This window comes from Ambystoma mexicanum, chromosome 3q, assembly GCF_040938575.1.
Source record: "Ambystoma mexicanum isolate Mex_15411 chromosome 3q, UKY_AmexF1_1, whole genome shotgun sequence".
In the NCBI taxonomy this organism is placed as follows: domain Eukaryota; kingdom Metazoa; phylum Chordata; class Amphibia; order Caudata; family Ambystomatidae; genus Ambystoma; species Ambystoma mexicanum.
In genome coordinates, this window is record NC_090926.1 from 1217972391 (window position 1) to 1217986336 (window position 13946).

At 44.4% G+C, this 13946-nt stretch overlaps 1 protein-coding gene across 2 annotated transcripts in view; it reads right to left on the reverse strand.

The window, feature by feature from the left end:
• Positions 1-2479: 2479 nt before the first annotated feature.
• Positions 2480-13946, reverse strand: part of DHPS (deoxyhypusine synthase) — a 155515-nt gene continuing 144048 nt past the window's right edge. For both annotated transcript variants that reach the window (XM_069604108.1, XM_069604109.1), the window contains exon 10: positions 2480-2878. In XM_069604108.1, the coding sequence (XP_069460209.1) occupies positions 2783-2878 (96 nt within the window). In that variant the 3' untranslated portion in view covers positions 2480-2782. The remainder of the gene's footprint in view (positions 2879-13946) is intronic.

The following is a 13946-nucleotide window of genomic DNA, read 5'->3' on the forward strand; positions in this document are numbered from 1 at the left end:
CGTAGTAGTACGAGTGGCACCAAGAGGGTGGTGTTTGACTTCTCCGTTGTGGTCACAAGATGAAGACCTGGGACAGGAGAAAGGGATGTTTATGTGCTATGCAAGCCATACCATCACTACAAACATTGGAGAGGTCTTTAAATGTGAACCCGGGCTTAGCCTAACAAAAAGAAGAAATACTGCTGTGGTTCATAAAACTGAACCCAAACGGAGTGGGGACACAAAAGTCCCTGTATAGGTCTGGTGTCAAAAACTCAAACCCAAGATAGCACAACACATTCAGAGGAGTGGCGGTCATTCTACATCAGGCATGACCCTCCCAGTGTTTGCTACAATGATTGCTGACCATTAAGCTTGAGCCAATTCAAAGTGATTAATTTTCCAGGGAGTATATTAGTTCCTTCTCCATAGCAAATAAAAAGAGTAATACGTCTCTACCCCATATTAATCAGCCAAGGATGTGTCACTTGGGCACCCTTCATAGACCTCCACGATTAACAAATATTAAAATACCCAAAACTTTGACCACATAGTTGCAGCCCATATCCTGCCGCATGTAGGGTTGCAATTCAAGCAGGCCTTCCACACCCTCTGCATTTAAGCAAATATGGGTGAGCGCCATGGTCAGATTAGCACCTCTTGAAAGGTTAAAGAAGTTTAGGTAGGCGACTGCCTCTTCCTTCTACTGGGTTGACAGTGTTCAGCTAATTGAGTCTTCCCTAAAATTCTTAACTCGCCATCACAAGGGGAAGGATAGGGGACAAAGCAGCAACAGCAAAGAAACACATGAACATATATGGTGGCCGAGAGTAAATAACCACATGGCCCAAGGTCATCCTCCAGACAGAGAATCCACGCTGTAACATGCATCAGCAATAAAGCGGCCGGGTGGGGGGGGGGGGGTCTCGGGGGTTTGGTGCTAAGAAGCTCGCCATCGAGGCGGACCAACCCCTCAGGGAAGATCATTTGCAGATCTCGCAGGTTTCCTGTGCTAATGGAGAGGGCCATCTAATTCTGTTTTGCGTGCAATTCTGGGACTTGCAGTTTTCCCATTTCTCAAATGGGAAAGGAAAAAGACCCAGAATCCAAAAGAGAAAAATAGGACTAGGTGGCCTTCTCACACATGGGCACAGGAAACCCGTGCTCTGCATGTGGGACAGCATCAAGCACATGGCGACAACTGGCACTCAGATGCAAGGTGACCATGCCTGCCTGGTGCACAGTCTCAAGGCTGCTGTATATTCAAGCACATATCAAATCCGCAATCAGTGTGGCAGCAAACACATGCGGTCCAAGGGTGCATGCAGTAAAGTGAGCCATCAATGAGGCAGGGAGAGACTGCTTCTTGAGAGCCCAACTACCTGTAGAAGTCTGGCACCGGCCATCGGAGCGGTATAGACAGTCAGCCACGGCCACCAACAGGGCATATACCAACTGCTCTGTCACATGCCGACCTCCGTTGTTTCTTAAGCTGGTGGGTTAGGAAGCTCATCCATTTTGGAAGTAGTTACTCTTTCTAGGACTCGTGGAATAGATGTTTCAGTTTCCATCTGGGAGACAAGACCTCCAGACAAACCTGAGCATGTTTACATCCCTGAACGTCTGGATTGCACGCTATAACCCCCCCTCAAATAAAAATAACCTCAAGGCCAACACAAAACGGGGCAGTCCCCCCCCTTGTCAGGGTGCCTACATTAGTCTATTTATAAGGTACTCCATCTGGCAGAAGAACCCCTTTGCATGGTTATCGGAGGGTGCAAAGGGCTACGCCACTCCATTCTCTGTCACCTAGGTTACGATTCCTTTTAGTGTTTTCCCAAGAACAAAACAACCATATTAAAAAGAAACATTTGGAAGGATTTGTTTTTAGCACAACTATTGCACCGTGGAAAAGTCTGGGTTCTTTCAAAGCAACGGGGTCACACTTCCTAATGCAGAAAGCAAAGCGAAACCTTGCCGCTATAGCAGAGGACACCATAGGCAGAACCGATAAGTGGTTGGGACCTCTGGCCCTAGCTGACTGGCAGCAGTTAACAAAAGGTTTCGGTTTCATCCCTGCATGCTAGCAAGAAACAAAGGCCCTCTGCTTCTTCAGTGCATGGGCGTGAAGAACAATTGCCTTCTACTTCCTCAGTGCACGGAGACTATTTAGAAATGCCTTCCGCTTCCTTAGTGCATATAGCGAGAACAAAGGCCTTCTTTCATAGTGCACGTAGAAAAGGCGCAAAAGGCTTCTGCCTCAGAAGTGCATGTAAGACGAATGCATCTTGCTTCACTGGTACATGCACGCAAATTACAAAGGCCTCCCACTTCCCACTTCTTTAGTGGGTGCAGGGAAGTAATGTAGGCCTTGTGTGGTGCCGTTGCCTGCATGCACATGAATTAGGAGCTTCTGCTTCAATAGCACATGCATGAGCAGAACAAAGGCCTTCTATTTTACCAATATTCATGGACAAGGAACAAAGGCTTTTTGCACCACAAGTGCATGCAGATGAGAAAAGGAGGATTGTCCAAATCCAATTGCAACTCTGTGCACACTAAAGAGTTCCGAGGATCCCCGATGTTTACATTTAGCTGGTAGGGGGTGTTACACAGAAAGACATGTGAACTAGAGAACTGCTTATTGCCTGGATTTCTTCTAGTCCATGTGGCGCTGTTAGGCTGGAGGTAGTCGATGAGGATAGCGGGGGAGCCGGGGTGACCTCTCAACCACAGGTGCTGGGCTGTCTACAGTTCCCTGTGGTAAGTCCCTGGCAGCTACGCCCAGCGGAGGTGACAGCACTCAGTCCTCTTTCTTCTCACAGGAAAAATCACCAATCCTTCGAGCAAACGTCTCGGCTACGAGGAGAGGGAAGACCAGGCTGGCATCAGCATGTACCTACAGGAAAACAGGAAAGAAACAATGAATGGGTTGCTGGGATAGATGGAGGACTAACACGGTCAAGCCTACAGTGGAACATCCCACTGCAGCCTCAGCGGGTCTGGCTGAACGACGTTTCCCAGGTTTTAGAGCATACAGGTCTGCACTAAACATTTACAAAGCTCCACGGATATGCCAGTGTCCCACCAGTCATGCGGATGCAAAAGAACAGACCCCGTTTCCTATTCAGTAGCCTTCTTACCCCCACTCTACTTCCCTTTTAGAATAGTGCCCAAAGCACTGCATACATGCTGTACTAACAACTCCTCTAACATCGGTGGTCGAAGGGGGCGGGAGCCCTTAGCAGCGCCGATCCTCTACTTTATACAAAAAAATGTTTACACTGTTCCTATACTTTTATTTAAAAAATAAACCGTTCCGGAATGGTTTCGTTTTAAAATAAAAGTGAAGGAAGAAGTTGAAACTTGCACTTCAGTGCACTGAACACTCCTTTAAATAGGAGGTGTGTTTGTTTGAGTGTTTGGAATGCGTGTGGGAGGTGGGGGTGGCAATGGGGTTTGTGGGGAGCAGGGACAGAGCAGCAGGGAACATAGTTCCACTACTTCTTTTCGTACACGTCGAGCACTATCTAACATGCCATGACACCACCATACATACACCCGCCTCCCCACCTCACTTTCCCTGCATAATCTGAATCTAGAATACCCCGCCCTCTCCATAGCACCCACCTACAACAAAACCGCCTCCCTTCTTTGCCCATGGAGATTAATTTACTGTACTCTGAATTCATGTTACGAGCATAACATAAAACAATTAAGAGGTCTTATTTATGCACCAAACTTTAAAACTGCCTCAACTTGTTTGAAGTGCTTACGGTTAGCATAAGCACTGTGCAATACAACTCTAACCTAACTGGGTCACCCTCACATCAGCCCCACTTGACCCTCAGTCCAACTCATTTTCAGTTATCTCCACTATGGAAACATGCAGACCACTCCCCTCAAGACCTGCAAGATGTCCCGCTGCAGGAGAGCAGAGAATCCTTTGCCCCTAGAACCTTATATATGCACTGGGAGCTAGGTGTGCATGTGCAGCACCTCTGTCCCTTCCCCTCACCAGGACCCCTGAAAGTGTCATATTGACACTGCTCCCTTTTTGCCTACCTGTCAAAGCGTTAATACTTCACTGTTACACCCACCCACGTAGCCCAGTCAAGCTAGTTTCCATTTTTAGTAATACCAGAGCACCCATTGCTTTATGCACTGGATCCAGGAGGCTTAACTTCCCAACTTTGGGGTCTTTTGGGGGTTAGCGAAAAGAAACTAACCTTCCTCTCTTACAGCAGAAAAAAAAAATATCAAAGGAGGCATCTTTGATATGCAACTCAGATCGAGTGTAACATGCAGTAATATAACTTCAATGGTAGCACATCCATGAATCACTAACAAAATTAAGACAAGTTCTGCTTTATGGTTCTATGTTAGAACATTACATGTATTCCATTGTGGGTAAAAACACATTTGTATTGCAACATGTGGGGGCAGACTCCCCACAGCCTGCTCCTTCCTATATACATTACCCCAATCACCATCTGCCTATTTGAGGTAAAATAAATTAGTAAATGTTGATGTTTTTACTCCCAACCAAAGAGGAGAGTGTCGCCTTTCTCTCCTCTCCACATGGCCTTTCAAGTGTCCCCTTAAAATGTGGTCCTCATCCTCATTTTATGCTCCTTATTGATCCTTATTACGGTATCCCATTGTAGTACAGTGCTTTGCTGCTTCACAATTAGGTTTGTGCTATTGATAATCCCAGCACATTCCGTCAGACAAGTCGTTCCCAGCTTAAGACCAATTGCCACATGTTTCTCAAAGATCTGTCTCTAATTCCCCCCAACCCCCAACCCCCATCATTTGCAGATTTCGGAATTTGACCAGAAAGCTTCTCCTCTGCCTGAGGCCCAAACAGCCCTGGCTAAACTGCACACTCTGCAATGACATTGGTTTCAGTCGCTCCTCCACATTTCTCGCACAAGAGACACCCAGGGATTTATTTCCAGGAAACGAAAGTCATCCGTCAATGCCTCCGGTGAGAAATCTGTTCCGTTCCCAGAAAGCTAATTCGGAAAGACTGAGAAATGCTCCCAGAGACCAGGTCTGTTGAGCACCAGATCCAACTCTAAGGACAAAACACACCTTGCTTGTTTTCCCCCTTACCCACAGTCACTCCTGCAGAGCCCTACAAGGCTTGGTTGACCTCAAGAACTAGCCCAAGCTTGGGTTTAACACATGAACTCAAGGACTTTGCCGGACCCCAAAGTACATGCCCATTTAGAGAACACTAGGGAAGAAGTGCCCACTCTGAGGGATCTAAGAAGTTTAAGAAGGAAGTCCCAACCAAGTCACCCAGTGGAACCATTCAACGGTGGGATCCTGGGTTTCCACTAGCCCCCAGCTCATACCAGTGTTGGGGATCAAAGGCTCATTCTCATTGTTCATGACATTAGTATCACAGTAGTAATCGCATTAACCGAGTATTGTGGCGAGTCAGGAGGAGGAGGAGGAGGAGGATACGGACTCTGCGAGGGCATGATTCACAAATATTTATTAAAGTAAAGGATAATCTCTATGGGTGCTCCCTGCCTATATTTCTAACTAAGGTGCTCGTCTGTCAGTCATGAATGTGCAAAAGGAAATAGTCTGCCATCCAAAAACTATCCCAACTGACCTTACCACTACAAGAACTAACCTATATCCGGAGAATGACTCCCTTCTCCTTGAGGGTATTTTAATACCAATCTGTAGATCTGTTTAGCAATATGAAATTCTTTGTCTCTTGTGACTTCTTTTGTTAGTCTCTATAACTCTTCCATTACGTACTGAATTTGTCCCTTTGCCTCGGGGTCCCCTTTTGGGTGTCTTTTCCAAGATATATATTCTTTGTTGCTATTCCGGCGTATCCTAGAAGGATAGTATTATTCAGGTGGCCTTTCTCTGGGTGAATTTGAACACAACTTCCTTTGTCCTAATTGCTCATTTAGCTGGCTCTCCATTATATTTTCCGATTCACAAAGTGCATTCCTTTTGAAAACCTTTTCGTCGGATGTGAAATATCTTATGGGTCTTCCCTTCTGCCAGGATATTGTTATTTCTTGTTTTAATACTTTGAAATGCCCAAAAGCATTATCAGGAAAACAGCAATAAAAAGACTGATAACTTGAAAGTTTATTTTGTCCATATTTCCATTTGTAACAACAATACATGTTCAGCTGGTTCAACGAGAAGTCTCACATTATTTCTAGTTGGACGAGGAATCTGCACGATATAATAATCTCTTAGGTCTCCCTTTCTCTGTGTTACCTTTTCTTACGAAGGGGAACGTCTTCGGGAGCCTTGTTCTTTAACGACCTTTACTCAAGCCTCGACCATGTTCACTTTGTCTGCTTTGCCATTGCTGGGGTTGCATGTCGGCTCTGCTGCTCCAGTTTCTCTTCTCGTGCTCTTGCTTTTTGGCGTCTCAGTTTCTCCTATCTGACTCCTGCCGGAAGCTCTGTCGTGTCAGGGCTGCGCCAAGACTTTTGCATCTCAGCCTCTAGTACTGGGTTTGTGCCTGGTTGGTCCCTCATGCAAGAGTTGTGCCATGGATTCAGAGTTGCAATCTCTTGCCTCAAGCAAGTTTCAAACTTTCGGTTCTCCTCTCTGATGTGTACTCCGTCGTCTCCAAATCTTACACAGTGCAGGGCCCGCTCTAGGCCATGTGTGCATCCTGTCTCTCCCTGCTCTCCACACAGGGTCCCTTAATTAACGTCCTGGTCTCAGTGAGTTGCAAGTTTTGATTAAAAGAAACATGCTGCTTTCTTAAAAGATAATGGCATCTCTGTGGAGTTTCTTCGTCCCAGTTTTTGTCTTTACAATATTCTGATAGTGTAGAGCCTGTCATGCATGCAATAGTGTATACAACTACAGGATGTTATTCACGGGAACGGGAGTGTTTGTCCCCTAAGGGGACGTCTCTACCGGTGAGGTCCCACTTGCCTCGACCCCTTGGGAGGGTGTCACGGAGCGGGCTCACCTCCATAGCCTCACAAGAGGCTCCTCTTGGGGATAAGGGACACATTCCTTCAATGCATCTCAGTATATAGTTGCAGTACGCTTGACAGCTCCTGCCCCACTATTTCAGCTACATTCTGCTCCATTATATATATCTTGTCACAGTGACTGTCTGGAACTGTGCCACTCCTACATCAAGCGGCCCCAATACAGGCTAAGACCCTGCAGCTATAGAAGATTATCATGTAACTTCAACAAAAGCAAGATTTTCCCACCCCAATTTGGACAAAAGAATGATGTGGGAAGGGCTTCGTGCATTTGCTCAATATTGCCTGTCTCTGTGTACTTGACCTGGTCCATCATTTGTCTTGCATGCATCCTGCTTCAAATATATTTGATGCAGGTCGCCATCACAGTTTGAGAAACGCCACACTCAATCCAGGTAGTGAACCAGACATATGGGACAATGCACTGACCCATGCTAGACTGAATATTCCAAGTCTCATCTCATGCCCAGCACAATGGTGTACTGAGCCCTAAAATGTAACAAATTCTGCCATGCCACTCCAGACAAGGAGCCTTGATTCAATTGTAAAGGTCTATCGGAATAGATTGTCATCAGGCAAATGCAGCCGTTGTGCCATCTTGGCCAAAGAGGCAGTTTGAAGACTACCTCCTACAGGCATGAGAATGGCCAATGTGAATAAGGGTAAACATACCACCTTTTAATGGCAGTGTGACTGCATCATATGGATGCACCATCTAGCATCATGAGTGTCAGTATGGGCATCAGGGTAAATCCTTGGTTGGATGCCACCAACCCCCCTAACGAGGACCAACGAAAAGTATTTCTGTGGTCTTTGCCTACTAGCTGGCTAAAAAAAAAGATGGTCATTCAGTCTTCAAAATAGCTAGGTATCTGAAAAAGTCAGCTGCGGAAGCGGATTCAGGCCTGGTCTGCTACTTACTATAAAGAGAGGAGCCCCTGGCTTGTCAGACAAGCTCACACCGCTGCACGACCACTATAGAGTAAAAGACTTCATAGCATCCTGCAAAATTCAACCCGACTCTCCTTGTGGTAATTGTGGCAGAGCAGTCAAAGCTAAATTCTTAGGAGTGAAGCTTTAAGGTTTCGGATGGTTTAAAGGTACAGTGTAACACAGTACATTAGTGAAAAAACATATCCATCTGCTGTCCAGGTATGTGGGTTCAAGAGGAGTAACTTTGCAAAAGGGTTCTTGCAGTGTCCTAGGGGACTTGGTTCCCGAGTGACCCTTCCAGTACAGGCACTAGTGTGCACCAAGGTTAACCAGGGTCACTGGCACCTAAGTTGGTTAGCAAGGATCTTGGGGCACCACAGGACCAGTATGTGTTGTGACAAGGCAGAGGGTCTCATCACCATCAGCTACAATAGAAATATCCCTCCCATACCAAAACCAAGAAAGGTTCCTAGAGAAACGCTAGAATCCAGTTCTCAAATACCATATGGGTACATGTATTTCACCACGGTAACACTCATGACACTAAAGTCAGTTGAGCTGGCTAAATCAGACTCAGTAATGACTCAAAGTACTGAGAAGAGGAAGGGGGGGTGAGCTAGGACCACCCTAGTGCTATTCTATGAGGCATAAATGTTGGTTTAGAAAACGTGAAGAGGGACTAAATGGTGTTGTTGATGTTAATTGGAGTAGTAGTAAACGAAGTAACAGTGGAAGTAGGACAGCAGGAGAAACCCGAACACAGAGAAGTAGCGGGAAAAGGGAAACTCGGGTTTCCAACAGAGGACACAAGAATATGCTCTGACCAAGAACTGCAACATAGGAGCTCAAGGGATACAAGTCCCTGCGTGTTGCAGACGGTGAATATAAATAAATCAAGACGCATAGTGTGAAGTAAGATTTTCATAATTATGATAAATCCTTTTGCATGGACTTGGTAATTCTTTTTTATTTTATTGGTGTTTAGTTTATTTCAAACCTTTACTATCAAAAACAGAATAACACAAGTAAGAATACATTTCACAAAATTCCTCACACATAAAGTTTAAAATTCAAGCAATTTCATTGAACCGTAGACTCATTTTCCTGTTGTCACACCACACAATTAATCAATTCCCAAGTTGCTTATAATAGATTTTAGTCATCCAAATATTTAGTGAAAGCAAATATTAGTTTACATTTTCTCCTCCACCATAAAAGCTCCCACCATTACTCTGCGTTTAATGATGGCATCTCTGATATAGATTCCCTCAAGTAATTCGTTCTCAGGCTTCTCAGAGCTGGGCAGAAAAGAGTTAAATGCTGCAGTGTCTCAGTTACGCTATTACACAATCTGCAGTCTTCATTTGTGACCTCCTCCCGACCCCCTGGTTGCGTGATTTTAAAACGTCCTTCGTGTAAAACGCGTTCAATTGGTATCTCATGAATAAGTCACGCTGATACAGACTAGGAAATGTAGCCAAATATTTTGCTAATACATTCAGGGGTATTTCCTTGTTTAAATGCACAAAGAGCTTATGCTCCTTTTTCCTAGTTTCAGTTTCTGCACCAGAGCCTTTTTTTTCTCCTAGCGTTTGGGTCGGTCTTTAACAAGTGTTCTGTTGTATCCAGCTTGATTGAAATCTCTGAACACTGGTCAACCCACTGTTTCAGTGCCCAATCGTAATTATCCCCCTTGCTTTCCTGTAAAACTGCAAATTCATCTGTAATAGGTTTACGGTATAAGGAGATTTCTAGAATATCATAGCATAAATTGAAAGGAGCCGCAGTTCGTATCTTATGACGGAGGTTGGCACGCAATTTGGTAGACGTAAATTCCCTCCCCAAAAAATACCCTCCAAGCTTGCCCAAATTTCCCATGAAGGGCACAGTAACATTTCACCACCATAAAACAGGATTGGTATCACTTTCTGTTTATATATTATTAGGACTGGAATTAACGAGAATTTTCCAAATTTGTTATGTATTACCACGCCTTATATTCCTGGTAATATAACTGCCAAATTCTTGGCTTTTGCTTTTAACTCAGCATTTCCAGGGGGCATCATTTAGACTTGAATTTATGCCCATTCCTAAATACCTTATTGTTTCCACTGGTTTAACAATTTCCACTGCTATTAACCATTGAAAAGAGCCTTGCTTTCTCCCCTTTAAACGCTGCAACAGCAGAATTTCAGATTTAGCTATGTTTATCCTCAACCCGCTGACCTCCACCTAATCCTGCAAAATGTTCAGTTTACGCTGGAGCCCAATGGGCGCTTGGTCAAGAATGACAAAATCATCCGCATACATCATCCATCCCACCGGGTTGCCATTAATTCTGGGAAGAAAGGAAAGATTCGAGCCTGTAACATAAATTAAGTCTGAAATAACCTGATTAAATAAAGTAGGGGCCAAAGAGCAACCCTGCTTCAGTCCTCTGTGTGTAGTAATCTTTCCAGACAAAAGGCCTGAATTGATGTTTCAGTATGTAAAGCCTTGATCGCCAGAAGATACTATGCTGTTGGTATCTCACGCCAGAGCTGTGACACTTGATGACTCCTGAGCTCTCCCCTCGGTGTTGGAGGTGTGGAGTATCCCCAGGCTGATTCTTCCACCTGTGGTGGATGTGTTCACAAATCCGAACATTCTAGCAAGCAGTGACCGCACAGATCAAGGAAATATGTGGGTTTGAAATTAAAATTGACCCTTTAGTTCTGCTCTTGGGTAATGATGAAACTCAGATTATAAGTTGAATGCCAGAAGCTCTAAACTGATTACCTACTTTCTAGTAGCACGCCTTGTAATTGCAAAACATTGGAACTCTCAAAATCAGGGACGTCATTTAGGGGTCGCATGTGGGTCTCCGTTGCTACCCCTGTGGTCTCCCTTGCTACCCCTAAAAAAACCTAACACATTTTTTCTTTTCTTTTTTTTAAATTGAGGCTCCCGGGCTGGGGCCAGCAGCATGTGGCTCTTTGTTTCTGGAGTGGCAGGTTTTCAGATAGCTATAGCTGGTAAGATAGCTTAGTGAATACCACTCCCGGCAGGTCAACACAGCCTTTCATCCTGCTGAGGTTGATAAATGAGTACCGACACAGGTTGGGTGATATTGTATGTATATTTGTCCTATATGAAGTACTTAAGCGCAAGTGCTATATAATAACACATCATTATGGCCTTGGACGTCTGCTTGCATTCTCAGTAATTTGGTAATATGGGCCTATGCACACTGATATATATGGTGATCCATTCTTGTATGAAATGTATTTCATTTTACAGTGATATCGGAACCATAGTTTTCGTAGTGTACCTAGAAACAATGCTAGGTGATGCAACGTCCTGTTTTGTCAAGGGGTGAAAGGTTGTGAGGTCATCAAAGGTCAAGGCTCATGTGATGCCTCTTCCGCTACCCCTGGAATTTTGGGGAAGTGGTGTCCCTCCTCAAGATGTGGTGGACTCTGGTCTGGTATGTGGAAGTGATGTCTAAAATTAATGGGGCATTAAAAGGGGAAATGGCACAATTTCTAGCAGACTGGGCACGCTAGTAACCTTTGTGAATAACCACGATAATCCCAGCATTCATCACAAGCCACATGTTATGTTATAACATTTATATAGCGCCAAAGCACTAAGGCATCCAGGAGCTCGCTCACAAGCAGAAAGGAGGACAGTGAGGAAGGCCGATGTTTATAAACAAGGTCGTTTTCAAGGATTTTCTGAAAACTAAGTGATTTGTTTCTTCCCTAAGTACTTGGGGCAAGTCATTCCGTGCATATGCCACAATCACTGGATAGGAGAGTCCGTTTCCCGTGCTCTCTTGACCCTGGCCACTTTCAAAATTTGAGCAGAGGTTGATCGAAGATTTCTGGCAGGCTGGTGTATGGAGACTTTTTCCTTTAGATAACTGGGTGCAGAACCATAGATGCACTTGCGGCAAAGGGTCAGTAGTTTGAAAGGGATCCTAGCTGATATTAGTCGTTTCATGCCGTTTCATACTGTAAACAATGCGGACAGCCGCATTTTGGATTTTTTGCAGTCTAAAAATGTCTTCCTTGCTGGCACAACCCAGCAAGGCATTGCAATGATCCACACGTGGAAGAAAAACAGCCCACACTAGTTTAGCTAGATTGTTTTTTGGAGATATAATCCTTCTCTCATTGATATAATTAGCGAGCTAGTGATTACATGCTCTGTGAACTGTATTTATCTCCTTGTTTTATATTGCATTGATTGAAGGATAGCATGCCCGCGCCTAGATGAAACTTGAATGTTGGCATGTGCCACGGAGTTGTGAGCACCGGCCTGCGTAGCGTCCGGATTAGGTTGTGGGTGTTGGAATGCCCACACCTGGATGGATTTCTGGACACTGGCCTGCGCCGCATCTAGATGGGACTGTGGGTGTTGGCATGCCCACGCCTGAGTGGAGTTCTGGGCGCTGGCCTGCGCCGCGTCTGGATGAGATTGTGGGGGCCGGCAAGTGCCACACTTAGACAAAACTGTGAATGCTAGCATGCTAAAGGTCATGTAACCCACTAACTAATATAAGCTCAAACTCTGCATACTTAACTCACTCAAAAAACTCACACAACCATCTCTCGCACAACAAGCCGCACACGCTTCACAACACTGCAACACCACATAAGCCGGAGCAACAGCACACACGGACTGACACTGATCCAATACCCGCACCAAAGCTCAGCACCTGGTGTACACCGAGTTGAAGCTGCCAACAGAACACCACTCCTCTCACTATCCTACTCCCTCTTCACCCTACTAACCAATCTCCCCTCTCATGAAAGTCACCCCCTTATTTACAGATCCGCCAGAGCGCCTGGGGACCAATTCCGTTGGTGACGGTGCGCTGTACAAATACCTTCACCATTTAACATTCACTATGGTTGACATTGGATATACATTTTTTTAGTTTTTTTTGATATTGTTGAAAGTATCTAATAGCTGTACACCTTCGACATTGCACTGTAACAGTGGAACATTTGAGACTAATCAAATCATTTGGGATAGGAAATCTACCTTGGCATAGACATGAGAGAAAGGTATGATTATGGTTTTCCTTTCTTTTGATACAGTGTTGAACAGGTTTTAATAAACTTTAAATGATAAAAAAAAAAGAAACTGTATGATACAATTCTGAAATGTATACTGGGTATAACTAGCTATTACGTAGAGGGTAATGAATTACCTGGAAATACCTTGGGTCTTTCTTAAACTAATTGGCTTTTGCGTTCCCTGAATTGCTTAGTGCACTCTAAAATAGTTGTGTTCATACTTACCATTGAGTAGGTTAAGACCCCTCCAGAAAGTATAGGAGTTACTTTACTAGCTCTGAACTCCTCCACCGTGTTCCCCAAAGTAATACTGATGGTGTTACTGTATCCATTCAGGAAAGAAGAAAGTTACACATGGACTTGCAACAGTGTTGGTTTAGTAAGTGATTCTCTAATTGAATAACAACATATGATCTGACCAATAGTGTCTACGACTGTTGAATTTCTTATTGTAATCTAAACGTAACCGGATCTTATTCCCCAGGAATAGTATATAACTAAGGTTATATCTTTGTATGTACACCATAGGTACTGTGTTTTTTTTTTTATATATGTGTTTATAACTTATGTGAATAGTACCTACTTCCCCAAGATTTATCTTAGCCTACTGTATTTAAAAATAAACCATTATTTCTACAACACTTAGTGTATCAGTGTTTCTTTGAACTATATGTATGCTAGAATTTCTTTGTACTGACCTACAGCCTCTCTCACTCCTAAAATAAGCCTGGCCGCTCTGTCCATGCTACCCCCATCTCAGGTGCTACAGATTATGTATGGTTTTATGAAGCCCTTATTTTGACATTAGAAAAACTGTCCCTAATACCGTGCACCAATCAGGTTCACGCCTCACCTGATCACTCACACCAAGCATTGGGGGAAACTAGGCGTTTCTGGGTGGAACGAGTGTCGGCTTGCAGCAGACCAAAGATAACAACGGGAGAGGGCAGGTGGAACTCGTGAAGAGAGC